We start from the raw sequence: 12,015 nt of genomic DNA, 5'->3' as shown, positions 1-12,015 counted from the left end.
GGAGACAATAAAAGTGGTACAGTCCTTTCCCCGGCTCTCTGTGTGACATGGGAAGGCAGGACTTGCCTGGACCTCCTCGTGTAGTAAGTGACACAGGGGACCAAGGGCTACAGAGCTTCTAACTTGGCCCTGGAAGTGCCGGCCACCAAAAACCACCACTCCTGGCAAAAGCCACACCGCTTGGCACATTTATAAAAGATGTAAAACAGGGTGGGGTGGGGGAGACAGAAGCATGAGGTGTCCAGGCTGGCATGACAGACACCAGACATGCACCGTGCATTTAAGCCCCCTCCCCCCAGCCCTCTCCCCAACCCAACCCAGAGCAGCACCCCCCACCCCCATCCCCTGCCACTGCCCTCAGGCTGGTGGCTTTGCAGAGGACAGGGGACCAGGGTGAGGGGTGCTACAGTTTGCCCCGTGAACAAGGACAAGAACCCTTAGATGAGTCTGGTTGAGAGGCAGAGCAATGGGGGAGGAAGGCAGACCTCCTCCACTTAGACATGCAGGAGAGTGGCCCAGGGGACCCCAGAAGTGGGAGAGGAGGCCGGGCCAACCTTGGCGAAGCCCTACCAATCAGAAATCTAAGGCAAGAGTCCCACTGTCCCCTCCAAGCCCACCCCTCCACACGTACACGCACACACGGGTAACACACTCACAACCCTGAGCACACCCCAATGGGGCTCACACCCCGCGTCCCTCAGGAGCCCCTCGGCGCTTGGGAGGGGGCCTTCCCCTTAGGCCAGGCCTAGCCTAAGACAAGGTTGTCCCTGCCAGCACCCAGGCCAGCCCTGTCCAGGGTGGGAAGAGGGACAGCCCAAGGCTACAGGGCCAGGCCGGCTGGGTGGTGGCCAGCAGGCCTCCCCTAGCTGGCAGCGCTGGTGACCGCAGAGTCTAGGTGGGCAGGAGCAGCTGTACTGCTATACCCGCACAGGCGGCCCTGAGCAGGCCGTCAGCGGCCCCCGGGACCCATACTCATAGTCCGCATCTGTGGGCGAGGTCATGAAAGAGCTCAGCGAGCTCCCGGTCTGCCGGTCCCGGAAGCTCTGGATGTAGCTCTGTGGGCGAGTAAACACAGGTGTGAGGGGGCCACTGTAGACCTGTGCCCTGAAAAGCCACCTCTCCCTGTACCCCACAAGCCTGAGACTGGTTCTAGACTAGTATGGGCCCAGGACCTCACCGCAGCCCCAGCCCACAGCCTTACCTCTTACCACACCCCGTTTACAACTCAGACACCTCTCCCCTCACCAGAGCTGGGCCCAGCAGATCCTGGTGAGGGGTCAGGGAGGCAGACAAATGCTAAGCTTTCTAGGCAGCCCAGCCCCTGGGGAAGGCGCGGTCCTGCTTGGATGGGATCTGCCCCTCTGCCTTCTCCCCCATGTGGGTTGGCTGGCTCAGGGTGCTCACCGGGGAGAGGACATCTCCATTGAAGCGTTTGATGGGCACTGGCCTGCGCCGATACGCAGGGTCAGGGGGCCCGGGCCTTGGAGGAGCCCGGGTGCCTCTGGGTGGAGCCCGAGGGGGTCTCTTCTTCCTCCGCTTCTCCTTGCGCTCTTCCTGCTGTCGAATCCGCATCAGCTGCACACGTCGTCGCTGCCGGCTGATGACCACTGGGAAGGGATGAGCAGTAAAGGGTCTCAGGCCACGTGCCTCATCTCCTCCCAAGCCTCCCTGACACTTCCAACCCCTGGGCTCCAGGCGTCCAGACCCCCCCTTCCTTTCCCCGGTCTCCCCATGCCCAGAGGGCACTTTCTGCATTTGTTCTTCTGAAAGTGTTTATGGGAGGTTCCTAGACTCCCGGCCCTCCTCCCTGGCTGTGACCCTCTCCCAATCCTGAGCCCGCGGGACTCGCCTAGAGCGGTTATCACCCTCTCTCCTCTGGACAGCCGCAGCTGCCACCTCACAGGCTCCCCGTTCTGTGCGTGCCTGCCCGGAGGCTTTTCTGCACCCAGCAGCCAGAATTTGTACCCCAAATGCTAATTAGTTTACATCTTCCCCTGCTTGCACCCTCCAACAGCATCTCCTTGCCCTTCTAATAAAACCCAGAGTCCTCGTGGCCCAGAGTGCTCAGCCACTCCACTGCGGCCATCCCAGCTCCACTTCCTCACACAGGCCGAGCTCATTCCTTCTCCAGCCCTTGCCCTTGCTGTTCTCTCGTCTCTGGCTCCTTACATGGCTGGCCCCTTATCCTTCAAGCCTTAAATGCCACCTCTTCCAAGTCCCCTTCCTTGACCACCCTGTCTCTATTGCACATCACCCATCACACCCTCATACTGCTCTGCACCACTGGAACGATCTGGTTTGTTTGCATGTTTTGCATGTTTATTGTCTGTCTCTCCCATCCAAATGTAACCCCCTAAGAGTGGGTGGCCCTTCCTGTTTGGTCTCTGCTGTATCCCCAGTGCCTGGAGTGGGCTTGGCACACAGCCCCTGTCCCAGGGCTGGCGTGATGGTGGCACTGAGGTCCTATCTTCTTGACCCTGAATGAGTCAGCTCTGCGATCCCATTGAGTCCTTCTGCTGCCGGTGGGTACAGCGTCCCTCACTCTACAGCTGCTCAGTCCCCACCCCAGCCACTCATTTCTCTCATGCCCACCCTGCCCTGTCCCCTCTCACCTTCTGTGTGGGAGTCTCTCTCAGCTGTCACCCGCCATTGCACCAGAACGCCCATCAGACTGAGCAGGGGCCAAAGTGCCAGCAGGGCCCAGCTCCGCCAGCAGAGAGGGGGCACAGGGGCTGCTCTCAGTCGCTCCACCGCATAGCGCCCCAGCAGCAGCAGCTCGGCGAAGTAGTCAGCAGCAGTGGCGATGAGTGCGGCACCAGTCACGGCAGTGGCCAGGGTGGTGAGTGGGCGGGGCCAGCGCAGTGTGAGCAGGGCACAGAGCAGGCCACCCCCCAGCAACAGCCCCAGTGGGCCCCACACAGAGCCGGGCTGGTAGTAGGGTGCAGAGCCCAGAAGGGCGGCAGCAGCGAGCAGCAGGCCTAGCAGCAGCCCCACCAGGAAGAGGCCAACGCTGCGCACCAGCATGGCCACCAGCCCGCAGAGCAACCCGATGCCCAGCGCAATGCCTGCGCTCGCCCCGGCACTCAGCTGCGTCTCCAGCACCCGCTCTCGGTAGCACAGCAGAAAGATGACCACTGAGCCAAACAGCAACCCAGTCAGGAAGAGCACTGCCTTGAAGCAGCGGTAACCTGGAGGAGAACAGGGGCTAGTGAGGAGCCAAAATGAGGTCACCAGGCTGGAGGCAGAAGTTCAGAGGGGCCAGGGACATGGGATCACAGGGGAACCAGGGACAGGACACTAGATCAGAGAACTGGGGGATATTGGGATAATGAGGGCATCAGTGATGGGGTCACTGGGATCAAGGGAGGCCAGATAGCTAAGCACTGGAGAGCCATTCAGGTAAACAGAGGTCTTTCCAGGTCAGAGGAGTCAGATCATTGGAGCCAAGAGTGGATCAATAATAGGACATGGAGTCTTTGGGTTCATGGGGATCAGAGAGATAGGTCCCCAGGGTCACAAGGGATGAGCAGTGAGGTCACTGGTGGCTTCAGGGACCACTTTCTTCAGAGAGATGAGGTCTTTGGAAATCAGAAAGAACTTGAGAGATGAGACTCACAGAGGTTCAGAAAGATGACATCTTTGAGGGATGACAGGGCTTTCAAGATCGGACATCATTAGAAGTTTACAAAGAAAAGTGAGAAGCAGAATTTTGGGGATGGGGTTCCAGGAGACGAGGTCTTTGCCGGGGGTTAAGAATATTAAAGGGTTTCTGAGAAAGGGTAGTACTGAAGTCAGTGAAATGGGATCACTGAAATCACAGTGAGGGGGAGGGCAGTCAGCCATTGGGGTCATACAGGGCAGGGGGTTGGAAGTAACCAGAGATAAAGAGTAACAGAGGAAGTCAGAGAGAAGTAAGGTGATGCGATAACTAGAGGGTGCTTGGGGTCACTAGGACTTACTGGGCATCATACGGAATTAAAGAGGATTATATAAGGGAATAGTGGTTGGGGAGTTTCAGAAGTTGGGGGTTATAAGGTCATTAGGCCCATTAAGGGACCCTGAAAGAGTGAGGGACTTGGGGATTCTGAACCATTAGGAAGATGGAAATCAGAGATAGGGGTCAAAGGGCTGGAGATTGCCAAAGAGACAGGAAGCATCAAAGCCTGTGGATATTCTGAAAAGAGAAGTAGAGCATGCGTGGAGATACAGAGTACAACAAGAGTCTGGGAGTGAGGGCATCCAGGGTGAGGGATGGGGTGGCAGGAGAGGAAATGTCAGGCTGTATGGAACAACTGCAGAGTGGATAGGTCTGGACACTGGAGGGGGTGGGGTGACACAGACTCCTTAGAGGCCTGGAATGTGTCCTGAACCCTTAAAGGGATACTTCTTCCTGCCCACACTTCAGTTATTCAGCCTTGAATTTGGGGGTGGTAGGGGAGGGACCATCTGGTTCCCTTGCTGCCTACTACCCAGCCATTGTGTGTGTGTGGGGGGGAGGCTGCAGAATACAAGTGTCAGCCCACCTCTGCCTGGTCTGGAACCCAGACTTCCAAGCCTCCTTTGCATTTCATTCTGTTGTCTATAACGCTCCTGGAGGGCTTTCTTGGACCCCAACTCAGAGTTCATTCCCCTCACTGAAGTTCTGTAATTCTTGCTGTAGTGTCACTGGCACTTATTTCACTAGCCTATCTGGCACCTGTGTGCAAATTAGAAAAAGGCAAAGCAACCTTATGGCAAGGCCTGGAGGTTGGCCAGTGGAACATGGGCTGGGGGGTTTCAACTGAAGTCCTTCATGTAGCACCCATCCTGTACAACTGTTCAGAGCCTTGTGGGTGATCTCTCTGTGTATGTGATTAGCATCTAGCCCACCCTAATATGTATCATGGATGTGAATATTCCAGCAGTCCCTCCCCCATCAGACAATATGCCCTGTGGTAAAAGACCATGTTTAATCGCCCTGCAAAATGTTTTCAGTGCCTATTTAGCACAGTGACCCAAACACATCTTCACCACAGTGATTACTGTTAATTGTCTACTAATTCTCACAACAACCCTATCAGACAGACATCACTGTACCCATTGTCCAGATTAGAAAACTAAGGCTCAGACAGTTAATGTGCCCAAGGCATCACAATTAGTGAGGAATGAAGCCAAGTTCAAATTCAATATGCTTAATTAAGAGATCTGTATTCGCTAGGATCTAGACTCTAATTGATCTAGGAACATATGTGGGGTGAAAGAAGAGAGTTATTCGTGGTGGTGGTGGTGATGGTGAAGTTCTAGAGATTTGGGAAAGGGAGCCTCAGAAAAATAACTTGGGGAAACAGTGGGGAGCCCAGGTGAGGGATGAGATGGGGGTCTCACCGAAGAAGCAGTAGACGACTCCAAACAGACAGCACATGATGCAGATGAGGGCCGGCAATGCCTGGTACCTGCGCTCCAGGGGCTGTTCACAGGGTGCGCCCCAGAAAGCATCATCATCTGGCTCTGGGGGCAGCAGCTGGAACCGCAATGTTGCCACAGTGCCTGACATAGTGCTGGGAACACAGGGAGTCACCCTCCCAGGTCAGCCTGACAAAGAGGAAGTTAGGGTCAAGGAAGAATCGGTCCTGGGTCTCCAACAGGATGGGAGTGAGAACGGCAGTGGGAGAAAGGACACAGTGGACAAAGGAGTGGTACCCACATCATGCACTTCTGGAAGCATCCCTGAAGTCGGGGGGCGGGGGGAAGACAAAGGGAAACTAAAGTGTCTGATTAGAAGGGTCTGGGGTGAAGAAGTTCAAAGGCGGGACTGGGCTGGGAAGCTATGAGGGCAGTGCAGCTGCCGGGGAGGAGGCAGTCAAAAGGCTCGTCTGTGGGCGGCTAAATCTGGGCTTGTCCAAGATCTACCTGTGCTGGAGGCGACCTGAGCGTCTGAGCGGAAGCGGCTGTGCAGGGGTCGGAGGATCCGGAGTTGCTGGGCGCCAGAGGCCCCGGCGCCCTGGGGTCTGGTAAAAGTCCGCCTTGCGGGGAAAGGGGCTGCTGGGCCGGAGACACCGGTCTCTGCGCGGCGGCGTCGCCGCTCCGCCTCCAGCACCGGGCGGCACTCCCGTCCCGCGGGGCCCGGGGACTCAGGCCGGACCTGGGGAAGGGAAAGGCGCGGGAGCAGGGGCTCAGGTTGCCCCAGAGCCGCGGCCCCATGCCCTGAGCCCGCCCGCGGCCTTTGGTGCTGATGGACAGCTCCGGCCGCTGCTCCTGACGTCACTCAGGGCGCACCATCCCGGCAGGGGCGGGCTGCTTTGACGTCACGCGGGGCGCACCAACCAGGCCGAGGGCAGCTAGGCGGCTCCGCCCCCAGCGCCTCGTCTCCAGCCCTGAGGAGGGGGCACTTCCGGGAGGCCCTCCCCGCTCACCTCCCCCTTCCCCTCCCTCTCCGGCCGCCGGAGCCCCGGACCCCTCCCCGGGGCGGGGCTCGCGCAGTGACACGTCGGACAGCGGCGGCCGCCGCCGAGGCTCCAGCGCCGAGCCCGGGAGACCTGCGCTGCGCTGAGGCGGCCGGGCGAGGACCGGAGCTCGGCGCGGGGGCTTCGGCTCGGGGGTCTGGCTCTGCCCGGCGGGGGGGGAGCGGGCCCGCGCGCTCGGCCCGGGCCGCCCGGATCCGCCCCCTCCCCGGGCCCGCCCCCTCGGAGACTCCCCTGGCGGCTCTGGGGCTGCTCCCCGGCCGGGGGCCGGCGGTCCGGGCGCCATGCGGGCATCGCTGCTGCTGTCGGTGCTGCGGCCCGCGGGGCCCGTGGCCGTGGGCATCTCTCTGGGGTTCACCCTGAGCCTGCTCAGCGTCACCTGGGTGGAGGAGCCGTGCGGCCCGGGGCCGCCCCAGCCCGCTGATTCTGAGCTGCCGCCGCGCGGCAACACCAACGCAGCGCGCCGGCCCAACTCGGTGCAGCCCGCAGCGGAGCGCGAGAGGCCCGGGGCCGGCGCCGAGAACTGGGAGCCGCGCGTCTTGCCCTACCACCCTGCGCAGCCTGGCCAGGCCGCCAAAAAGGCCGTCAGGTAGGGATCAGCCCCGCCAGCCCCACCCCCTGGGCACCGACCGGGACGGGTGTGCTGGGGAGGCTGCTGAGGGCCGGATCAGGCTCCGGAAGGAAGGGGCAGGCCGGCCAGGAAGTCATTGGGCCTGGGATAACTTCCGATGGCCCTGCTTCCCGGGGAGCTGCGGGGCGCAACTGGGGCTCTCTCTGGGCCCGGTCCAGGCCTGGGATGAACTTGCCCGCCTCCGTCCTAAACCAGCTTTACCCCATGGTCCCATAAAGACCCTCAGAGCTCCTGGCTGGGCTGTTGATTTAGAAAAATGACTGATGCACAGAGTCGGTGCAGAGAAAGAGAAAAGAGAGCCTGGATTTACCTGTGTTTCTTGTTCCTCGATGGGGCACCTGAGGGTGAAATTTGGGGGCTGGGGTGGGAGGTCCCAAATACACCTATTTTGCCGCTGCTGATAAGTTGAAGTAGTATCTCCGGAGTAACACTGAGTTCAATTTCCACTTCCACAACTTTCTGCATTGGAAAGTAAGGTACAGGAACCCTTGAGCCCTAGTTTGCTCCTCCCCCAAACACACAATATATCTCTATGCCATATATTCCTTTACATAAGGAATATGTGTTTCTGTTGTACTTATTTATATAGACACAAGTATTAATATGCACAGGGTGTGTGGAGTACCTGTGTGCCAAACATTTGGTAAAGTGCTTTAAGTGGATACAATCAGCCCATTTTACAGGTGAAGGTTACTGAGGCTTGGATAGTTTAAATAACTTGCTTAAGGACACACATCTAGGTAGGGATCAGAAACAGGGAATCAGATCCACAATTTGTCCCTCAGATCTGCATGGGTATTGCCATCTCCCCAAAACACTATATAGGGAAAGCCAACATTTCACGGAAATCCTCTTGACCCTTGGGGGAGTATTTCTGTGAGGTAACAGGCCCAGAGAGGACATGACCTGCCAGAGGCTGAGTTTGCTCTCTCTAGCCTGCCCTGTAGTGTTTTTGCTAACCTTGTGCTATCTCCAACCCCAGGACCCGCTACATCAGCACAGAGCTCGGCATCAGGCAGAGGCTGCTGGTAGCTGTGCTGACCTCACAGGCCACGTTGCCTACACTGGGCGTGGCTGTGAACCGCACACTGGGCCACCGGCTGGAGCGTGTGGTGTACCTGACAGGCTCGCGGGGACGTCGGGCACCGCCCGGCATGGCCGTGGTGACACTGGGTGAGGAGCGACCTATTGGGCACCTGCACCTGGCATTGCGCCATCTGCTGGAGCAACATGGCGACGACTTCGACTGGTTCTTCCTAATGCCTGATGCCACCTACACCGAAGCACATGGACTGGCACGCCTAGTTGGCCGCCTTAGCCTGGCTGCTGCTGCCCACCTTTATCTGGGCCGCCCCCAGGACTTCATTGGTGGAGAGCCAGCCCCCGGCCGCTACTGCCATGGCGGTTTTGGGGTGCTGTTATCACGCACACTCCTGCAGCAACTGCGCCCCCATCTGGAAAGCTGCCGCAACGATATCATCAGTGCGCGTCCGGATGAGTGGCTGGGACGCTGCATCCTGGATGCCACTGGAGTGGGCTGCACTGGCGATCACGAGGTAGGAAGAGAAGTCCCTACTGGTGCCGCCTCTCTGAGCTTGTGTATTTCCCCTTAGAAGTAACGGGTGGTTGGAGATATAGGCCTGAGTGTCCATGCTGGCTCTGTCATATCCTATCCCTGTGGCCTTGGGTAAGTTACTGAAGTGCCAGAGCATCTGTATCCTCACTGAATAGAAATGATTATTGCTCAGGGGTTTTATTCAGATTAGAAAAAATAAGGGAGGTTTGCATATAGTCGAATATCGCTCTTGGCTATCCTTCTGAGCCCCTGGACAGCTCTGAGACAGGATGCAAGCCCATTTCATGGAAGAGCTGGCAGAAGCTTACCAAAGGTCCCACTGGCTCACAAGTAGTCAAGGTAGACATAGACACTCAGAATTCTGACTCCAAGTCTATAACAGGTGAGAGTGCGCAGAGCCGAGGCTCACTGTAAGACAAGGCAGGGACACTGTCTCATTCTTCCCACTGTGGACCCCTTCCGTTCTTCTCCCAGGGGGTGCACTACAGCTACCTGGAGCTGAGCCCTGGGGACCCGATGCAGGAGGGAGACCCTCGTTTCCGCAGTGCCCTGACAGCCCACCCTGTGAATGACCCTGTGCACATGTACCAGCTGCACAAAGTTTTTGCCCGAGCTGAACTGGAACGCACGTACCAGGAGATCCAGGAACTGCAGGTATGTTCTGGGTTGGGGGATGGAGGGAACAGGTCTTGAGAGGTCTCAGAGCTCCCAAGGAAACAAAAACCCGTGCTAGAGTCACAGAACAAGACAGCTTCCCATCTCCTGTTTCTGCCTTTTCTGAGGAGCCCCTTCTGAACCGCCTCTCCCCACCCTTTAACCCTTAGGCAACCACCATTTGGGGAAAGGAAAGGAAGAGGCCCTGGGTGGGTAGATGTTGGCAGGGGCCAGGGAACCCGTCCTGATTGGCACCTGCTGCCTGCTGTGCCCCAGCTATGCACTGTCCCATAGTCTATGCCTTGCTCATGCCCTGCTTCTCCAACCCAGTGGGAGATCCAGAACACCAGCCGTCTGGCAGCGGATGGGGAGCAGGCAGCTGCCTGGCCTGTGGGCATTCCAGCACCATCCCGCCCAGCCTCCCGTTTTGAGGTGCTGCGCTGGGACTATTTCACAGAGCAGCATGCTTTTTCTTGTGCTGATGGCTCACCCCGCTGCCCGCTGCGTGGGGCTGACCGGGCTGATGTGGCTGACGTTCTGGGGGCAGCCATGGAGGAGCTCAACCGCCGCTACCACCCAGCCCTGCGACTCCAAAAGCAGCAGCTGGTTAATGGCTACCGACGCTTTGATCCTGCCCGGGGTATGGAGTACACGCTGGACTTGCAGCTGGAGGCGCTGACCCCCCAGGGTGGCCGCCGGCCCCTCACCCGGCGGGTCCAGCTGCTGCGACCACTGAGCCGCGTGGAGATCTTGCCTGTGCCCTATGTCACTGAGGCCTCACGGCTCACCGTGTTGCTGCCTCTGGCTGCTGCCGAGCGTGACCTGGCCCCAGGCTTCCTGGAAGCCTTTGCGACGGCAGCACTGGAGCCTGGAGATGCTGCAGCAGCACTGACCCTCCTGTTACTGTATGAGCCTCGACAGGCCCAGCGGGCAGCCCATGCAGATGTCTTCGCACCTGTCAAGGCCCATGTGGCAGAGCTAGAGCGGCGTTTCCCTGGTGCCCGGGTGCCCTGGCTCAGCGTGCAGACAGCTGCACCCTCACCACTACGCCTCATGGATTTACTCTCCAAGAAGCACCCACTGGACACACTGTTCCTGCTGGCCGGGCCGGACACCGTGCTCACACCTGAATTCCTGAACCGCTGCCGCATGCATGCCATCTCTGGCTGGCAGGCCTTCTTTCCCATGCACTTCCAGGCCTTCCACCCGGCAGTCGCGCCACCACAGGGCCCTGGGCCTCCGGAGCTGGGCCGGGACACTGGCCGCTTTGATCGCCAGGCCGCCAGCGAGGCCTGCTTCTACAACTCTGACTACGTGGCAGCTCGAGGGCGGCTGGCGGCGGCCTCAGAGCAGGAGGAGGAGCTGCTGGAGAGCCTGGATGTGTACGAGCTTTTCTTGCGCTTCTCAGGCCTGCACGTGCTGCGAGCAGTGGAGCCAGCGCTGCTGCAGCGATACCGGGCGCAGACCTGCAGCGCACGCCTCAGCGAGGACCTTTACCACCGCTGCCGCCAGGGTGCGCTCGAGGGCCTGGGCTCCCGCACCCAGCTGGCCATGCTGCTCTTCGAGCAGGAGCAGGGTAACAGCACCTGATCTCCAGCTGTGCCCCTGAAGCCCAGCCCAGCAACGCTCTCCCCGCTCCTCCTGCAACAACCTGGAGCCACCTCCCAGCCTCGCAGGACAGGGCTGGCCTCTGCCTTGGATCCCACAGCAGCCATAGGGCCCCTCTCTGGTTTTGTGGGTCCTTGGGCTCAGGACAAGCCCTGAGGGAGGGGCCCTGTGAGACCTGATGCAAACCCATCTCCCTGCACCCTTGACACTGCCGATTCAGGCTGTGGCCTCAGAGTATTTATACAGTGCAGTCTGCCTGACGCCAGCCGGGCCTCCTAGGGTCAGGCCCTGGGGCTGGGTTGTAGCTAGATCATGAGGAAGGGGGTAGCAGAGAGAAGCGGGTGGGCCATCTCCCCTCTTCTCCTGTCTGGACCCCTGATGAAGCTGCCTGCCCTTAATAAACTGGCTGAGTGTGGCCTAGTGATTCTGAGTTTGGAGGAGGAAGGCGTGTGGGCAGGGAAGGTTGGGGAGGGTGGAGGCCCCTCGTCCTGGGCCAGGATTCCTTTTCCCAGAGACCAAGTCATGCCTGTGCCTAGCCCCGCCCCCAGCTCCCAGGACATGCTTGGTCACACATACACAGAGAAATCTTTATGTCTCTTTATTCCCAATTTTGTCAGCATTTTATAAAATCAGACTGGAGGGAGAGAGACCTGAGAAGGCTCCTTTCCCCACTCCCCAGCTCAGCCAAGGTCTGAAAGTACCTATGGCGAGAACTCTGGGGAGGGGTTGGTGCAGGGGAAATTGGGAACTGGGCCAGGCCTGCTGGGTCACCCACTCCCCCTGCCGAAAGCAGAGCTGGGCCTGGAGAGGGTGGGAAGCAGGACCAGTCCAGCAGTCCCGAGTCCTGGGGACTCACCCTCTCCTGCTGGCATTCGAGGGCTAGGATTCTGGCTGTCCTTGAATCACCCATGCCCCTAGTCCCACCCACCTTCTACATCTGTATCCCTACCCCCTCCCTGTCCTCCCTAAATATATACAAATGTACAGAAGTTTCCACCCCTGCTGTGGGGTCCCTTTTACCTCCTTTCCTCCCCAACCCTCCCCTAGAGCCCATGGCCTGGTCTCCAGCCCTCCCTAGGCACCAACCTGAGGGCAGGAGGTGTGGG

General features: G+C 59.1%; 2 protein-coding genes across 3 annotated transcripts; one reads left to right on the top strand and one right to left on the bottom strand.

Moving 5' to 3' along the window:
• Positions 1 to 159: 159 nt before the first annotated feature.
• Positions 160 to 6,239, bottom strand: TMEM198 (transmembrane protein 198). 2 transcript variants are annotated; one of them, XM_037524122.2, is made up of 5 exons: positions 5,890 to 6,239; positions 5,365 to 5,571; positions 2,613 to 3,188; positions 1,405 to 1,607; positions 160 to 1,055 (listed from the first exon to the last, which is right to left on the bottom strand). In XM_037524122.2, the coding sequence occupies exons 2-5, from the start codon at positions 5,531 to 5,533 to the stop codon at positions 918 to 920; spliced, it is 1,086 nt and encodes a 361-aa protein (XP_037380019.1). In that variant the 5' UTR covers positions 5,534 to 5,571; positions 5,890 to 6,239; the 3' UTR covers positions 160 to 917. The 2 variants fall into 2 exon arrangements, with proteins under 2 accessions (XP_037380019.1, XP_037380020.1); XM_037524123.2 differs by lacking the exon at positions 5,890 to 6,239 and having other exon boundaries at positions 5,365 to 5,733.
• Positions 6,240 to 6,455: 216 nt separating this feature from the next.
• Positions 6,456 to 11,333, top strand: CHPF (chondroitin polymerizing factor). Its single transcript, XM_037524118.1, has 4 exons — positions 6,456 to 7,029; positions 8,054 to 8,627; positions 9,122 to 9,301; positions 9,632 to 11,333. Exons 1-4 carry the CDS (start codon positions 6,725 to 6,727, stop codon positions 10,889 to 10,891), a joined length of 2,319 nt encoding a protein of 772 aa, XP_037380015.1. The 5' UTR covers positions 6,456 to 6,724; the 3' UTR covers positions 10,892 to 11,333.
• The last annotated feature ends 682 nt before the right edge of the window (positions 11,334 to 12,015 follow it).

Source organism: Talpa occidentalis, unplaced genomic scaffold (genome assembly GCF_014898055.3).
Source record: "Talpa occidentalis isolate TD23 unplaced genomic scaffold, MPIMG_talOcc4v2.1 talOcc4.3, whole genome shotgun sequence".
NCBI classification, from domain to species: domain Eukaryota; kingdom Metazoa; phylum Chordata; class Mammalia; order Eulipotyphla; family Talpidae; genus Talpa; species Talpa occidentalis.
The sequence above is the reverse complement of the archived record's forward strand: the minus strand, read 5'-3'. Positions and strand labels throughout refer to the sequence as shown.

Coding starts and splice junctions, on each gene's coding strand:
- CHPF (XM_037524118.1), top strand. CDS start 6,725: ATGCGGGCATCGCTGCTGCTGTCGGTGCTGCGGCCCGCGGGGCCCGTG. Junction 7,030..8,053: donor GCCGCCAAAAAGGCCGTCAG/GTAGGGATCAGC, acceptor CTCCAACCCCAG/GACCCGCTACATCAGCACAG. Junction 8,628..9,121: donor GCTGCACTGGCGATCACGAG/GTAGGAAGAGAA, acceptor TTCTTCTCCCAG/GGGGTGCACTACAGCTACCT.
- TMEM198 (XM_037524122.2), bottom strand. CDS start 5,533: ATGTCAGGCACTGTGGCAACATTGCGGTTCCAGCTGCTGCCCCCAGAG. Junction 3,189..5,364: donor AGTCGTCTACTGCTTCTTCG/GTGAGACCCCCA, acceptor GTTCTCCTCCAG/GTTACCGCTGCTTCAAGGCA. Junction 1,608..2,612: donor GAGAGACTCCCACACAGAAG/GTGAGAGGGGAC, acceptor ATCCCTTCCCAG/TGGTCATCAGCCGGCAGCGA.